This window comes from Zootoca vivipara, chromosome 11 (assembly GCF_963506605.1).
Source record: "Zootoca vivipara chromosome 11, rZooViv1.1, whole genome shotgun sequence".
NCBI classification, from domain to species: Eukaryota; Metazoa; Chordata; class Lepidosauria; order Squamata; family Lacertidae; genus Zootoca; species Zootoca vivipara.
Window position 1 is genome coordinate 61,280,279 of NC_083286.1, and position 15,745 is coordinate 61,296,023.

The window sequence follows — 15,745 nt, forward strand, 5'->3', positions numbered from 1 at the left end:
TACTGAGATATTTTTAAGTGTGCAGCCTCTTTCAAAATGTTTGCAATTCATCTTACTTTAGCAGCAGCCACACATTTGGCAAGTTTGCTGCCTGGTCCTTCATCGAGTCAGCAAATAATACACATTGAACAGCACCAGACCCAGCAGGAAGCTCCTGCCTGTTTTACTTCAGGGCATAGAATAATTGCAGAAGGCGGGTTTCAGTTTGCTGCCTAAAGTTTACAATAATAAACACAAAAACTTTGAAAGGAGTTGTCTGTTTACCCAGGATGCCTGGATCAAAGTGTCAGGGTGCAGACTAGGAAATGAGGGTCCGGCATTAGATTATAGCTTTGGCCCTTCCTGTGTTTCAAATTGGTATCAGATGGAAAGCGTTATCACAAAATGTTGGCTAACGTTGGCTAACACGATTAAATATTTAGTCTCTGCAAGCTCACAGTCCGGCCAAAACATATTGCAGCCTTTCGCATTGTAGCAACCAAGGATGAATCACAAAGTCGGCTAATAAGGCAGAATGCTTAGCCAAGACATTTACTGAGTGATATTTTATCATTATGTTTAGTACTTCATAAAATTTATACGCCGCTTCATTGAAGAAAAAGAAAAACTCAGAGCAGTTTACAAAAAAGATAAAGCAATAGCTCACTCAGTAATAAAGAACAAAGATAGCTTAGTCAGCGGAGCATGAGGCTATTAATCTCAGGGTTGTGGGTTCAAGTCCCACGTTGGGCAAAAAATAGATTCCTGCATTGCAGGGTGTTGAACTAGATAACCCTCATGGTCCCTTGCAACTCTATGATTCTACGATAATGAATTTATCAATAAGAAAAATGGACAATTATTTCAAGAAGTCCTTCTGGATCCAGCCAAGGGACATAGGAACATAAGAAGGTGCCTTAGCACAATAGTGAGCTAAATGGAGCAATTGACTCAGCATAATGGCTCCATCTAGCTCACTATTGTCTACTCTGACTGGCAGCAGCTCTCCAGGATTTCATAGAATCCTAGAATTGTACAGTTGGAAGGGATCCTAAGGGTCATCTAGTCCAACCCCCTGCAATGCAGGAATCTCAGCTAAAGCATCCCTGACAGATGGCCATCCAACCTCTGCTTAGAAACCTCCACAGAAGGAGAGGCCACCACCTCCCAAGGAAGTCCATTCCACTGCCGAACAGCTCTGTCAGAAAGTCCTTCCTGATGTTTAGTCGGAATTGCCTTTCTTGTAACTTGAAGCCATTCGTGTGGGTCCTACCCATCAGAGCAGGGAAAAACAAGCTTGCTCCATCCTCCATGTGACAGCCCTTTAGGAAGTTGGCTATGCTATCTCCTCTCATTCTCCTCTTCCCAGGCTAAACATACCTTCAACCTTCAGTTTTAGCCCAGGAGTCTCTCCCAGCCATTAGGGATTAAACCTGGGACCTTCTACTTGCAAGGCAGAAGCTCCTCCACCAAACTACGGCCCTTCCTGCCATCTTTCCCAGCTTTCTTTCCCCCGCATTCAGGAAGCCAGCTAACAGCTCCTCTGCCATGTATTCCCTTGAGATAGGAAAGTGGGGAGAAGGAGACATTTCTCCCGAAAGAAATGGAGAACCGGCGAATGCTTTCACAATGATCCTCTGGCTTTCTCTCTGCTCCTGACCAGCCTACCTACGCTGGTCATTGTTACTCATCACGCCGGTTTGTGCGTAGATTTAATTCCACATTTCTCAAATGAAGCCTGGGCCATTTGCTTCCAAAGCAGGCGGCTCTAGAAATCTAATTACTTTTCTCTCTTTCACCAACTAATCAAATTGCTTGCCTGGAAAAAAGCAAGGGCGGTGGGACTGGTTTGGACTGGGCCTGTTTTTTGCTTTCGGTTTGCTATAAAGAACCACTTATTTTCATAAGTGTCAAGCAGTGGAAGCAGGGAGTGTTTCTTTCAAATGCAGAGTGAGTGAGCCTAAGGTTATGTTTTCAGAGAGTGAAGCTGCTAGTCCCCCCACTGCAGCTTTCAGCTGGAGCCTGCAATATCCCCATCCCTTTGGCAACTCATAAAGGTTTGGTGGTTTACAGCGGGGTGGGCAACTCAGGGACCTCCGGGGTTGTTGAGCTTTGCCGGTATGATGCCCTACAGATGTTTTGGACTCTGCTGGGGCTGCTGGGAGTTGTAGTCCCAAACCGTCTGCAGAACACGATGGGTTCGCAAAGGCTGAGTATTCGCCTCTCCCCCTCTCCATACCTGGCCTTAGTGAGAGAGAACAGAATGGTCTCTTGGTGGGCCATTTTCCAATGCAATCATCCCACATTGTTTTCCCAAAATTTGTGCCACAATTATCCCATGTGGCTACTATTCTGTGCTTTCCACTGGAGTTGTCCATCAATTTTCTTATCGTGAAAGGACCATTTTGTGGGATAGGCAGCCTCATACAACCAACATGCTTAAGTCTCATTAAAGCAAGAAAGGGTTAAGGTAAAAGGTAAGGTAAAAGTAAAGGACACCTGGATGGTTAAATCCAGTTGAATTCGACTATGGGGTGTGGTGTTCCTCTCCACTTTCAGGCCAAGGGAAACACACAGCACACGGAGGACTGTGACGGATGCCAGAGCGCACGGAAATGCCATTTACCTTCCTCTCACGGTGGTACTTATTTATCTATTTGCACTGGTATGCTTTTGAACTGCTAGGTTGGCAGAAGCTAGCACAAAGCAACAGGAGCTCACCCCGTCAAGTGGATTTGAACTACCAGCCTTCGGATCGGCAAGCTCAAGAGCCTCAGTGGTTTAGACCACACCACCACCTGCATCCCAAAAGGGTTAAGACCATAGAGTAAGCTGTCCTGCCAGGCTTAGCTAGGGACTAAGGTAATCAAGGCCTTTGCTCACCTTCAGCTTCTACCTGAGAAGCTCAGCATGGTTGCTCCAAGCTCATACCTCATGGCTCTAACAAGCCTCTCTTGGGTTCCTATACCAATAATTTAGGAACTTTCACCACCAAGAGGGGAACTTTGGAAGGAACATAGAAGGGCATGTTTTAAACATCTACCAGCCTATATTTCCATCTTCTACTTGGCTGCATATTTTGTGATTTTAAAACTCTGCTGGGGTTCTCTTGCCCCAAACTTGGTTTTGGATCCAGGAATTATCCTTTCTATAGTTTATTTTTTCCCTTGCCACCAACATGTTTTGGAGATTTGTCGCACAGCAGCATATTTGGCCTTTGTTATTTATCACAAAGAGTCTGTTCGCTTTTGAATGGGCTATGAAGGTGCACTCTTATTGCACAAAGAACATTTACCTGAAGGTGTGACAGACCCACACAGAATTGTGACTGTCTAGAAGTATCTGAGGACAGGCAGAAGAAATTGTCTGAGAAGCAGAGCAGGAGGTACCTCTCAGTCAAGCTTGCAGAAATCCGCCCATTCTTCCCAGCTCAGCTGAATTCAGATCGAAATGCATAAACTGAAGCATGAATAAATTGCAGCAGATGTTTAATAGTTGTTCCATCAAGGAGGGAAGGCAGGAGTGTCATTGTTTTTATTTAATAGGAGTTTTTATTAACTCTGTGGTTTATTATGTGGAGTAACAGAGAGAATATGTCAGCAGTAAAAGTGAGTGGAAGTCATCTGCAGTGAGTCTCATGTCATGGAAATTAATTTTGTCATTTTCCTGATTATGGGATGGTGAGAACATAAGATCGATGCCAGACAGAGAGGTAAAAGGCCAAGATTTGGGCAGCCCCAGTTCAGAAGCGAGCCAGCCTTTGACCTTGGGTGACGTTAATTGAACAGATTGTGCTAATCACCCTGGATTTATGGGAAAGGGAGTCATGTTTGCTTCTCTCCGTGGCTCACAAATCTTTTGAATAAACTGCTGCACAGATTCACCCAGCCTAACCTACACTTATTTGGAGTTGCCTGCTATAAAAGAGACAGGATTCCCCCCCTTCCCTGTGTAATGTGGGTCTGGAACAAAAACCAAGAGCACTGAAGCCTCTGGAAGTTGTACACCAAAGGATTCCGCGATGTGCAACCTTTTCAGCATAATGCAAAAACTATTTCATAGCTTCTTCTTTCTCCCTTGAATTCCCAAGGAGGTGTGTGTTTGTTAGGAGTAAGAGCAGTGGCGCGCAGGTGCAAGGTATTGGTGGTAATTTATCAGCCATTTTCGTAGCCAAGACCCTTTGATCCCAACCCTTTGCTTGAGCAAACATTGCATATTGAAAGTGGACACTGGACTTCTCTGTTCTTGACAAGCGTGAGTTCGTCTGGTCAGATTATGTTGGAATATAGCCTTAATTCCAGTTTCAATCCCCTCCTTTTAAAACTTTGTTTCAGTGCCAATCTTAGAAGCTCATAGCGCTGCACCTGCTCCCTGGTTGTGGCACAAGTTTCCTAATGTCATACAATCATGAGTTGGAATGATCTAATCCAATTCCCTGCAATACAGAAATCATAGCTGAAGAATCCCAACCTTTGCTAAAAAATCTCCAATGAAGGAGAGTCCACCACCTTCTGAGGATCATTTAGTCCAGGGGTCAGCAAACATTTTCAGCAGGGGGCTGGTCCACTGTCCCTCAGACCTTGTGGGGGGCCGGACTATATTTTTTTTTGGGGGGGGGGGAATATGAACGAATTCCTATGCCCCACAAATAACCCAGAGATGCATTTTAAATGAAAGCACACATTCTACTCATGTAAAAACATGCTGATTCCTGGACCATCCGCAGGCCAGATTGAGACGGCGGTTGGGCCGGATCCAGCCCCCGGGCCTTCGTTTGCCTACCCATGATTTAGTCCAACCCCCTGCAATGCAGGACTGTCCCTTACAGGGATCAAACCTGCAACCTTGACATTATCAGCGCCACGCTCTAACCAGCTGAGCTGTCCAGCTGAACAGCTGCTTCACAATTCAGGGCAGTTGCAAGCAAGTTTTGCTGCTGTCTCTGGGATGCCAGATGACATCAAAGCCCATTCACCCACACTCTCAAGGGTGAAGCAACCCAATTGCTAAAAGGGAGAACGGAAGATTTGAGTTGCTCAGTTTCATCCAAGCTGCCGTATGTTCCACTGCCGCCGCCCCCCCTCCTTCTCCCACGAGAGAGTGAGCATCACCTGTATTGTTGTATTTTGCATAGGTTAGTGGGTTGGGGGGGGTTGGGGAGAGAGAAAATAACTGCAATGGAATGAGTTCTCCTGGTGATAAGGAAATTACAGTTTTCATTTTCAGCTCCGCACATCCTCTCCAGTGACTTGGCATTAAATTACATGCTCTGGTAATCAGCATGGCGCATTATTGGTCCTCTTGTTATTCTGCACCAGAGTAGAGCATTGTTAAAAAGCAGGGGGGAAAGGAAGAATTGGGTGTGACATCAGCTTGTCTCCCAAGGGATGGCCGAGTCTACTGGGGGGGGGGGTGGGTGGCCCTTCTGTAACATAAAGCTAAGGAGTGAGGGGATACTTCAGACAGGAGGGAGATACCTGCTTCTGCATCAAAGCCCAGATGAAGCCAACAAATGGAGAATGCAGACGGTCCGTGCCACTTAAATGTGCAATCCAAATTAATGGGAGAATGAGTGTCCACTCAGATGTAAATCCCACTGAGTTTACTGGGAGTGTACAGAGGGATGCAGCCTTGGGCATTTGTGCAAACGTGGCAGGGGCTGGAATCTTAAACTCACTCACTAGGTTGTCTTCTTGCCCAGCCCCAACGGCGCATGATGCAGAAGCATGAGAGCCAGTGTAGCAAAGAGGCCAAGATCACAAGCAGGGAGAGACCCGCTGTTGCCTTCAGGTTGTTCTTAGGCTTCCCTTTGGGGCATCCGGTTGCCACTGTGAGAGCAGGAGGCTGGACCAGATGGGCCGCTTCTGGCCTGATCCAGCAGCTGGCCTCTTTTGCAGGAGGGATCATGCAAGGGCAGACCAAGCCAAATTTAGGGCTTTTCCACACCTCACCGCTTTCCCCCAGGAAAACCCACAGCTCAGCACTGACTCGGAACAAATGGCAATTGGGATTTCTGCAGGTTGCTGTTTGTTCCAATTTGGCCCTAAAGAGCAGGTTGGTGAATACTGTTTAGGGTATAAAACAACTGTGACAAAGTTGTTTGGCTATGTGTGCGCGCCTGTGTACATCTGAACTTGTTCTTAGTGCCGAAGCATTAAGGGGAAGGCAGCCAGACAATATACCGGTAAAAGAAATGTCAGTCACGTATTAAAATACAAACATTGGCAAAGGTAGTTTAAAACATGGTGCACAGCTGGTTCCTATCAGACTTTTAATTCCCAGAAAGATGTGCTTTTGGCGTTTTGGGAGCTAAATAAAACCAAGACGATTCTCTGAGTTTATTGTCGCATCAGGAGAGGCTAGAGTTCTGGAGAGGAACTGCACAGGCCGTCTGGCAGCCCTTGGAGCAAATTCCCTGAGATGATTGTCTCCAGTTACATCTCTGCATAGAAATGGGCTTTCCGCCCGGCTGCGTGGCACGGCAGAGTGTTTCTGAGCATTTTGCTGCATCCATCCAAAGGGGCCGTGAGGCATGAGCATCCTTCGAGGATCTTACTGTGCGGACAAAGACATATGCTTGGAAGTAGCTCAGGAGCTTCTGCTGGGCTTGATGCTTGGAAGTCAGGTGAATCTGCCATGGTGCTTCCTCCTTTTCCATGCTTGCCCTCTAGAGGAAGAACCTAGGCTAGCCTGTGGTCCTCATCCTTGGAGCCTGAGTGCTCCCACTCTCCTAGGCTGGAGGAGCACAACTGAGGAAGGACCGTAACTCAGGACCAGTGCAGAAGGTCCCAGGTTCAAAGCCGCTTAGCATCTCCAGGTAGAACAGGGAGAGAACCTTGCCTGAAATCCAGGTGTGCTATTGCCAGTCAGTGTAAACAATTCTGAGATAGATGGACCAAGGACCTATCTCAGTATTATCTTCCTGAAAAGTTTCTTAAGAAACCAGTGAGGGATGAGAAGCAAAGTGGCTCCCTCTAGACTAGAAAGGCTTGCTGCCATCAGTGGTCTTTGTTTTTCGCCTTCAACAAGAACATAAGAAGAGCCTAGCTTCTGGCCGGTCTCATCCAGCACCCTGTTCTCCAAGTGGCCAGCCAGATGCCCAAAGGAGAAGCCCACAAGCAGAACCTAAGCAGAACCAGCGTTCTCCCCTCCTGAGGACTCAGGCAACAGGTATTCAGGAGGTAAAACACAGCCACCATGACTAACAACTACCGAGAGCCTTATCTTCCATGAATTTGCCCAATCCCTTTATGGGAGCAAATCCCATAGTTTAACTGTGCACTGCAAGGAGTTCCTTTGGTTGGTCCCGAAGCTTCTAACATTCAGCTTATTGGATAGCTTTCAGTTCAGGCATTAGAAGAGAGGCAAGGGGGAATTTTCTCTGTATCCACGTTGTTTTTGTACAGTGTCAAGACATTTTCTTCTTGCTATTCAGAGAAGGTGGACTCAGTGGAACCACAGCCTGACTCAGTATAAAGTGGCTTCAAGGCTTGCCGGGCAGGACTCTACATCCTTATCACTTAAAAAACATTATCTGCCTCCTCCTAGCTCACAGCATGCTCTGTTTTCCATCAGCTCTTTTGAAAATGCAGGTTCTCCGAGAACAACTTGTCCCTTAACCCCAAGGAGTGGCCTCAGTAGAAAGTTCTCACATTCCTTCCGCAAAGTCATCCAATCCAGGCCACCTCCAGGGGTGAAGTGTCCTAAGGATGGGGAGCCGCCTCTGAGCTCTTCACAGCCCTAGTGCAGAAAAGCGATTCCCCCTCCAAAGTCCATTCCTGCCTGGACGTGGCTGAGACGGATGACTTGACCCAGGCTGAGCAGTGAAATAAAGCTTTACTCACAACCTGTCATAAGAGAACTTTGCTACCATGGTGGGGGGGGAAGGGGAGCCATGAATCCACGCAGAGAGAGAGAGAGAGAGAGAGAGAGAGAGAGAGAGAGAGAGAGAGAGAGAGAGAGAGAGAGAGAGAGAGAGGGAGGGAGGGAGAGAGAGAGAGACTTCTCCGGTTCATCTGCATTCATTCACTCATTGCTCTGTTCCACTAAGGAAACATACGAAGGGATTCAAAGTTGCTATTTATATATATATATTTTTACATGACTAATCTGCTTCTGCACAGCACACTGCTTTAGGCAGAGCAAAGGAGGCTTCTAATTAAAACGCAGGAGCCCCTGAAATTGTGTACAGCATTTGAGCATCGGATGCGATTGCATTTAAATTAGGACTTGCATGGAAATGACATCTCCTGCAGACTGAGACTCTGAAAACAAAAATTAATATGAAGAGTAGTTTTGTGTGTGTGTGTGTGTGTGTGTGTGTGTGTGTGTGTGTGTGTGAAATAAAGCATAGCGCTTCTTGGTTAAAACAAATGCCCAAACCAAAAAATCCTTCATTATTTGCATCTCACGTGACATGACACAGACCTCACCTAATCATGGCCACTGGCAATCTGGGGATAATGACCCTGGACTGCCATAGAGGGATGTCATAAAGAGTTCTGAAAGAATGTATGTGAAATGCTTTGAGCATCTCAGTCTGGAAAATCATCGTGGGAAAGTTGCTGTTCCTCCGCAAATAACTGTTTCCACTGAGCCACCTCATGCAAATAAATGCCGGTCATTGTGGAGCGTACCATTTGTCTTTGGCTGTACACACGTTGCACCTTTAAATTGCCTTTGAAGCACAGTCTTCCCCTCATAGAATTTTGGGCACTGTAGTTTGCTAAGGTTGCTGGGAATTACAGCTCTGTGAGGAGCGGGGCTTTTTTTCAGCCGGCACTCACAGGAACTCAGTTCTGGCACCTCTCAGGTGGGCGCCATTGCCATTACAAGAGAACAAGGGAGGTGTTCATGGTGAATTCTGGCACCTCCTTTTCTAGAAAAATAGCACTGGTGAGGAATAAACTACTTGATCATTTTGGTGGCTCTTTGCTGAACCTTTCCCAACTCTACAGTATCCTTTTCGAGCCCTGAAAGCAGACAGAGACTTTGGAGAGGGGGTCATAACAAAGCCATGGGTATAATGGGGGCTCTTCCTCATGCTACTAAGAGTGTGGACCTCAGGAGCAGGGGTGCCAACTTGAATAAAATATTGGGGGGCAGGTAAGCCCCACCCCACATAATTGATCACATGACGGGCCTCACCCATACCATTTGAATGGCAATGCCCATCAACCTTGGGGGGCCCAGCCCCATCAGATATTTTATTGGGAGGGCAAAGGGACCTCGGCCTCTAGGAGTTGGCTCCTGCTCAGGTGGTGCTGAATTTCAGGCAAAATCCTCTCTCTGTCTGTCTGACTCTCCTCTCACGGCCCTGCCATTTCCTTTCTTGCACAGTCCAAGCTGAGCAGTTCCCAAAATGCTCACAGAAGTTAAAAGAAACCCATATGAGCAGCATTCCTTAAGACAATGGCTGAAAGAGTAGCCGTCTGAAGAGGGAGGGAGGGAGGGTCTGCAGCAGTAAAATGTTCCCTTTGATAGCGAGGAGGTGACACCTCCTCTGCAACTGAGAACTGACCCACTTCCATTTGGAATTATTCATTTGATCCAGTTGAAATGGCTTGCTTTGCCACACATCCCAGCCTTGCTTTGCTCCATTCTTTGGCTCTCATTTGCCTGATTCCAAGGCTGATGTGAACGGAGTCTGTACCCCCCCCCTCCCGGTCCCAGCACCGGGAGGCCTCTGAACCAGCACTGCAGGATAAGCAAGCGCATAAACAGCAGGCTGCCTGTTTGAGAGATGTGGAGGCAAGCTGGCCCAATAATTCCCTGCTCACAAGTTGCCATAAACAATGAACGAGGCTGTCTGTCTCATTTTTGCATCTCTCTCTTAAGTGGCACTTGGGCCTGAATCGAACTCCTGCTCATGTGCATTTTGAAGGGGGCGGGGGATGCAGCAAAAAAGAAAAATAGAAGCACAGGCCCTGATGGGACGAAGCTTTACAGCTGGATTTGTGCATGCATGCAAATTAAGGAGGACTGATTCCTACCAATGTGTCCAGCGTCTATTGATTTGTATGTGATAACCAGCTTGTCTGAATGAGACGTTGCTGACTGACCACAAATGGAGCTTTTATTTTGCCCAGCATGCTCTTCAACACAACGCTTTTTCAACAGAGACAGTTCCTACATTTAGCTGAGCCCTCCACCATCGAGGAATCAAGAGGTGAAGCATCAAGTGGCATTATCTGCACAGGTGGACCATCGCTGAGGACCACATCTCCACAAGGACCTCTCGGTTCAGGGTCAAGGCTCTCAAGCTGCCTCCCCACACCGGCACCAGCAGAAGCAGTTGGTCCCACCAGCCTTGATCAGAAACACTCTGATGATGCACCTCACACAAGAGCAAAGTCCATCTAGTCCAGCATCCTGTTCTCCTGGTGGCCAACCAGATGTCCCAATGTGAAGCCCACAAACAGGACCTGAGCACAAGAGCACTCTATCTACTTGCAGCTCCCAGGAACCAGTATCCACAGGCATAGGACCTCTCAGCCTGGAAACAGGACACAGTGATCAATAGCATTGTGCTATTGAGAGCATTGTGCTCCATGAATTCGTTTGCTTTTTGCCTTTAAAAGTGGACACTTAAAATGTACAGTAAATGTAACAAACATGTTTGTAAATCCACACTCTCTAGGGAGCTACACTGCACAGCAACCTCCAGTTCAGCTTATATCCAAATTTGAAACACCTCTATCATTTTTGTCTACAAGAGAAGTCTACCACCGCCACCTCCCTTGAAGATCTCTCCTCTTCCGGGAGGGGAGACTTTGCGGGCGGGATCCGCTCCTTGCGGAAATCAGGGGGGCGTGTATCAGACCCCTGCTGCCACACCAATAGGGCTGGCCTGAGGGCAGGGTCTACATACATTTAAGGCGGCACGGCAGCATTCGAATCCTCCTTCTGCTGCTGCATCCCGACGGATCTCCCGCCCACCCTCCCTTTAGGTCTTCCCTTTGTGTGTGTGCTTTGACATTGTTATGGACTTCGGTTGGTTGCCTTGGTTGCCCAAAGGGGCCTGATAGGAGTTTTTTATCCATTTGGCTAATTGGCACCGGCCTCTTGGTTTTTTCGCCTACCTCGTAGCAATTCGTCACAACTTCTTTCGGTATTTGGCGGTTAGGCATTGGAATATGGAGTTGTCTCGTGTGTTTGAGGACTGGTTGTCGCCATCACCCAACCCTCCTCTTATAGGGGTATCCCCTTAAGGGATCCAGCGGTCATGGATCCCATCCGGTGCCCTGCTGGGGCTAGGGCCATGGCACGACCCCCGGTGACACCAGGGGGAGCTTTCAGTTGTATTTGCATCAACAGGCTCCTCCCTCGGGGTGTTAACCTTATATGACCCCCCGCTGAGCGGGGTGGAGTCATGCTTGCTAGGGTGTCCAATGCCTAAGCCAATACCTCTCACTTGCTCTAACCAATAAAGTTGTGGCCTTATTTACCCATTAACTCAAATCCATGTGTCACTGTGTCTTTATTTCTCCCGGGGGGGCGGGTCCTCGAACCGCAATCCACTCTGTGTGCAAAGCTTTCTTGCCTCTCCTGTGCTGGCCAGGTGGCCTCTCTTAATCCCCAAGGTCTCAAAACGGAGGTTGCAGACAGTAATCCAGCACTAATGCTATCAAATGCTATGAGAGCAAATGCAATCTGCCTTAACAGTTTGGGTGGGGTAGGATAGACAGGGATCCATTTCCTCCCCCAAGGCACTGCTGCCATCCAGACTAACCTTTTCGCCCCATTCCTCTGTGCTACCCACTTCACTTTTCTCTCTCCGCTCAGAAGTGCTAATGCGCAACCGTCTGCCCGCTGGTTCAGTTACACTGCAGGTTCCTGCAGAACTGCCCTTGCAGAGAATTGCTTGCAATGGTGTGGAGTCTTCATTTGTTCCGTGAGTCAGCTGGAATCCGTGATGCTCGATTGGATGGGTTATGGAAAGGGATGGCAGATTAGCTGCACTCCTGGCCATGTGCCCTAGGCCAGCGTTTCTCAACCGCTGTTCCGCGGCACAGTACTGTGCCGCGGGACGCTGGTTGGTGTGCCGGGAGACGCTGGCTACGAGAAGGGCGATTTGCTGCCCTGTCACGTGACTGGCGGCCGCCATTAGGGGCGCTGACCCGCCGGAAAGGAAGCCGGCCGGGTCACGACGGGGGCGGGGCGAGCGCAGCTCTCAACAGCCACCACCGCGGCTGTTTGTCTCGCTCTCGCTCCTCTTGCTGGCGGCGCCCGGGAGTTTTTTGGTCGGCGCGGGAGTGAGCGGCCTCTTCGGCAAGGAGTCCTGCAGAAGGTGAGGTGCTCTTCTAGCTAGCCCAGGGGTCGGCAACCCGCGGCTCCGGAGCCGCATGTGGGAGCCTCAAAAGGGAGCCTCACCAAGAAGCCCCAGCCCACACAGACAGGGACCGATCGGAGGTCGGTCCGTCGTTTGTTCCCTTCCGCTGCAGAAACTCTGCCGCCGGGGCTGCGCACACGGGGAGAAGGCGGCGAGTGGCTCCGCCAAGGACATAATGCAGAACAGACCCGCAAAGGAACCCCTCAACAGTCTTTTGCCATTAAACTCCAACTTTTACACCATGCACTTTTTGCACCCGTGTGCGTAATGATTACGTCTCCCCTCCAAACTAAACTAAATATAGGGCGGCACAGAGTTGGTGTGCCGCGGGATTTTTTTTCATAGAACAAGTGTGCCGTGGCCCAAAAAAGGTTGAGAAACACTGCCCTAGGCAAGCAAAACAAACCTCTCATAATTGAATTGCACTTTCCCCCATGCTTTACTGCCAGCTTTGTGCAAACTTGAGTATCGCCTTGCAATCCTTTGTAAATGCCAGAGCTGGTACACTGCTGCTGCTGCCCCTTTGACGTACCCGGTAGACGCTGTGTCTTCCTGAAGGAACATTTAGGGACTGGACCAGTAGATGGAAAAGTTGAGGTTTGGCTGTTTGGAGGCAAGGGGAAGGATGAGCATATCTCCCTGAAACTCTGGCCCCTTCCCCCGATTAGAGTCAGCTTCACATGCACCCTTGCCTGTCCCAAGGACAAGGTGGCCCCACTGCAAAAGGAATCCAGGAGAAATATTTGTAGGGGCCCCACAGATGACCTGGCATGGGAGCCTGCTGACTGAGCAATGCTGGCAGACAGTTGGCCAGTTACACACCAGTTGCTAACAACAACAACAACAACAACAATAACAACATATTTATACCCCGCCCATCTGGCTGGGTTTCCCCAGCCACTCTGGGGAATTTATTAATAATAATAAAAAAGCAAGAAGACATCAAACATTAAAAACTTCCCTAAACAGGACTGCCTTCAGATGTCTTCTAAAAGCTGTGTATTTCTTTATCTCCTTGACATCTGGTGGGAGGGTGTTCCACAGGGTGGGCACCGCTACCAAGAAGGCCCTCAGCCTGGTTCCCTGTAACTTCACTTCTCGCAGTGAGGGAACCCCCCAGAAGGTCCTTGGAGCTGGACCTCAGTATCCGGCCTGAACGATGTGGGTGGAGACGCTCCTTCAGGTATACTGGGCAGAGGCTGTTCAGGGCTTTCAAGGTCAGCACCAACACTTTGAATTGTGCCCGGAAACGTACTGGGAGCCAATGTAGGTCTTTCAGGACCGGTGTTATGTGGTCTTAGCGGCCGCTCCCAGTCACCAGTCTGCTACTGGGCTCCCTGCTATTTTGAGAAGTATGATTGCAAAGCGATGTTTTCCCTAAACAGGACCCTTGCACACCAGAGCAACCACTCAGTTCTACTAGCTTGGCTTGGAGCACCAACTGCAACCATTCCAGGACCAAGAGAGCCTTGTGACCCACACATTGACAACCTCATGATTAGACTACTCCAATGCACTGCCTAGGGCAGTAGGGCTGCCCTTGTAGCTAGTGCAAAAGACAGCTGCCAGGGTGCTTTCTGAGACAGCAAGCTCCCCCACGCTCAAGATCTTATTGTTGATATGTAAGGCCCAGGTGGCGCTGTGGGTTAAACCACAGAGTCTAGGGCTTGCTGATCAGAAGGTCGGCGGTTCGAATCCCTGCAACGGGGTGAGCTCCCGTTGCTCGGTCCCAGCTCCTGCCCACCTAGCAGTTCGAAAGCACATCAAAGTGCAAGTAGATAAATAGGGACCGCGCGGCGGGAAGGTAAACGGCGTTTCCGTGTGCTGCTCTGGTTCGCCAGAAGCAGCTTTGTCATGCTGGCCACATGACCCGGAAGCTGTCTGCGGACAAACGCCGGCTCCCTCGGCCTATAGAGCGAGATGAGCGCCGCAACCCCAGAGTCAGACACGACTGGACCTGATGGTCAGGGGCCCCTTTACCTTTAAGGTGTACCTAGCAGACTGCCTTCCCCATAGCAGCCCAAGCAGATATTTAAGATCTGAGAAAGCCTTGCGGATTGTCACTTGGTGCAATCGCAGAAGCAGGACTTCTTGGTGATGCTCTTCCTCAGGTAATCTGTGGGGCAGAGACAGTAAGGACCTTTAGACACCTCTAAAAATGTCTCTTCACTGAAGCTTTCCTGGACTCGTTACGTCTTTCATTTTGTACGCTGCTTATTTTTATTTGTCAGTTTTCTCCCCCCCCCCCCCAGTCCACATTCTCACCTAGACTTTTAAGGAATTCTTAACAAATGCTGTTGTATTTCTATCACTTTAAGGTAAAGCTATTTTTTTTATTATACTAAGCCACATGGAATAAATAAGTGAATAAAGGGTCTACTTAAGAGGCTTTTAAATAGTTACAGAAGTGCTTTTGCTCTACCCTTTCTGTGGCTGGCCGGCCTCCATCCCGCTGAGAGCCTCCTGGCTATCCCACACCAGCTATGCAGGCTGCATTAAACACCCCTCCCTTCCCTGTTGTAGTGGCAGAAAGGCACTCCTTGCTTTCTAGAGGAATCGTAAGTGTAGCACACGAACAGGAGTCAAGATTCTCAGCAGGGACGCAGCTGATGAACCCATTCAGAAAAGGTTTGATGAGGCTGGCAGGGGGCACGTCCAGTCAAAATCAACCCTTCCTTGTGAGCTTGGATGGCAACAGATCCAAAGTACTTGCATTACAGTCCCCTGTTCAGGCAGCCAGGCAGGCAAGCACCCCACATTTTGCACCAACTCAGGGTTTCGAACTATGCACTAGGGGGGCCCCCAGAAGCAAGCCTCTCCTCTGACCACTTGTCTCTCCTGTCTCCCTTAGGAGAAGAAAGGCCAGGAGGTCCAGAAAGGCCCAGAAGTGGAGATTGCAAAGCTGGACAAGCTGCTGAATCTGGTGAGGGAGCCGGTGGCCAAAACCAGCAAGTGAAGCCTGGCCAGTGTGCGCCCCTCCCTGTCTCCGCTCTCCCTCCCTGCGTGCAACTCGGAAGCTCTGCACTCCAGGAACAAGCACCCCTTTGTAAGGGCCCTGGCCCTGCGCAGACAGCTGCACCGAAGCATTTTTGTTCTGGCACAAAAGAAGATTCGGTTTTGGTTTTGCATACAGAAAAATAAAAGCTGAGGCTCGACAGCTGTGCAGAGAGCATGCAGGGCGACTCTCGTCCAGCCGCACATCAGGAGGGAGGGAGAAAGAGGGGGGTGTATGCAAAGCTGTCTCTCCAGCTGATCACAAGGAAGAGGCCCAATCCTGCCCTCTGCAGAATAGGCCACTTGCAGGCTTGGAGTGAGAAAATGTCTACGATCAAAAAGATGATTCTCCAAAGAGACCCTCCTGAGAATCCCACAAAGGGCCAAACAGGATGTGTGACACCTGTCACGCAGTTTGGTGCTGCCTAGCTGATCTTTGCA

General features: G+C 49.0%; 1 protein-coding gene across 1 annotated transcript in view; it reads left to right on the plus strand.

Annotated features, from left to right (window-relative positions):
- DNAI1 (dynein axonemal intermediate chain 1) overlaps positions 1-15,516 on the plus strand; it is a 137,098-nt gene extending 121,582 nt beyond the window's left edge. The window contains exon 20 of the mRNA XM_060280401.1: positions 15,162-15,516. Coding sequence (XP_060136384.1) covers positions 15,162-15,266 — 105 coding nt within the window. The 3' untranslated portion in view covers positions 15,267-15,516. The remainder of the gene's footprint in view (positions 1-15,161) is intronic.
- Positions 15,517-15,745: the final 229 nt, after the last annotated feature.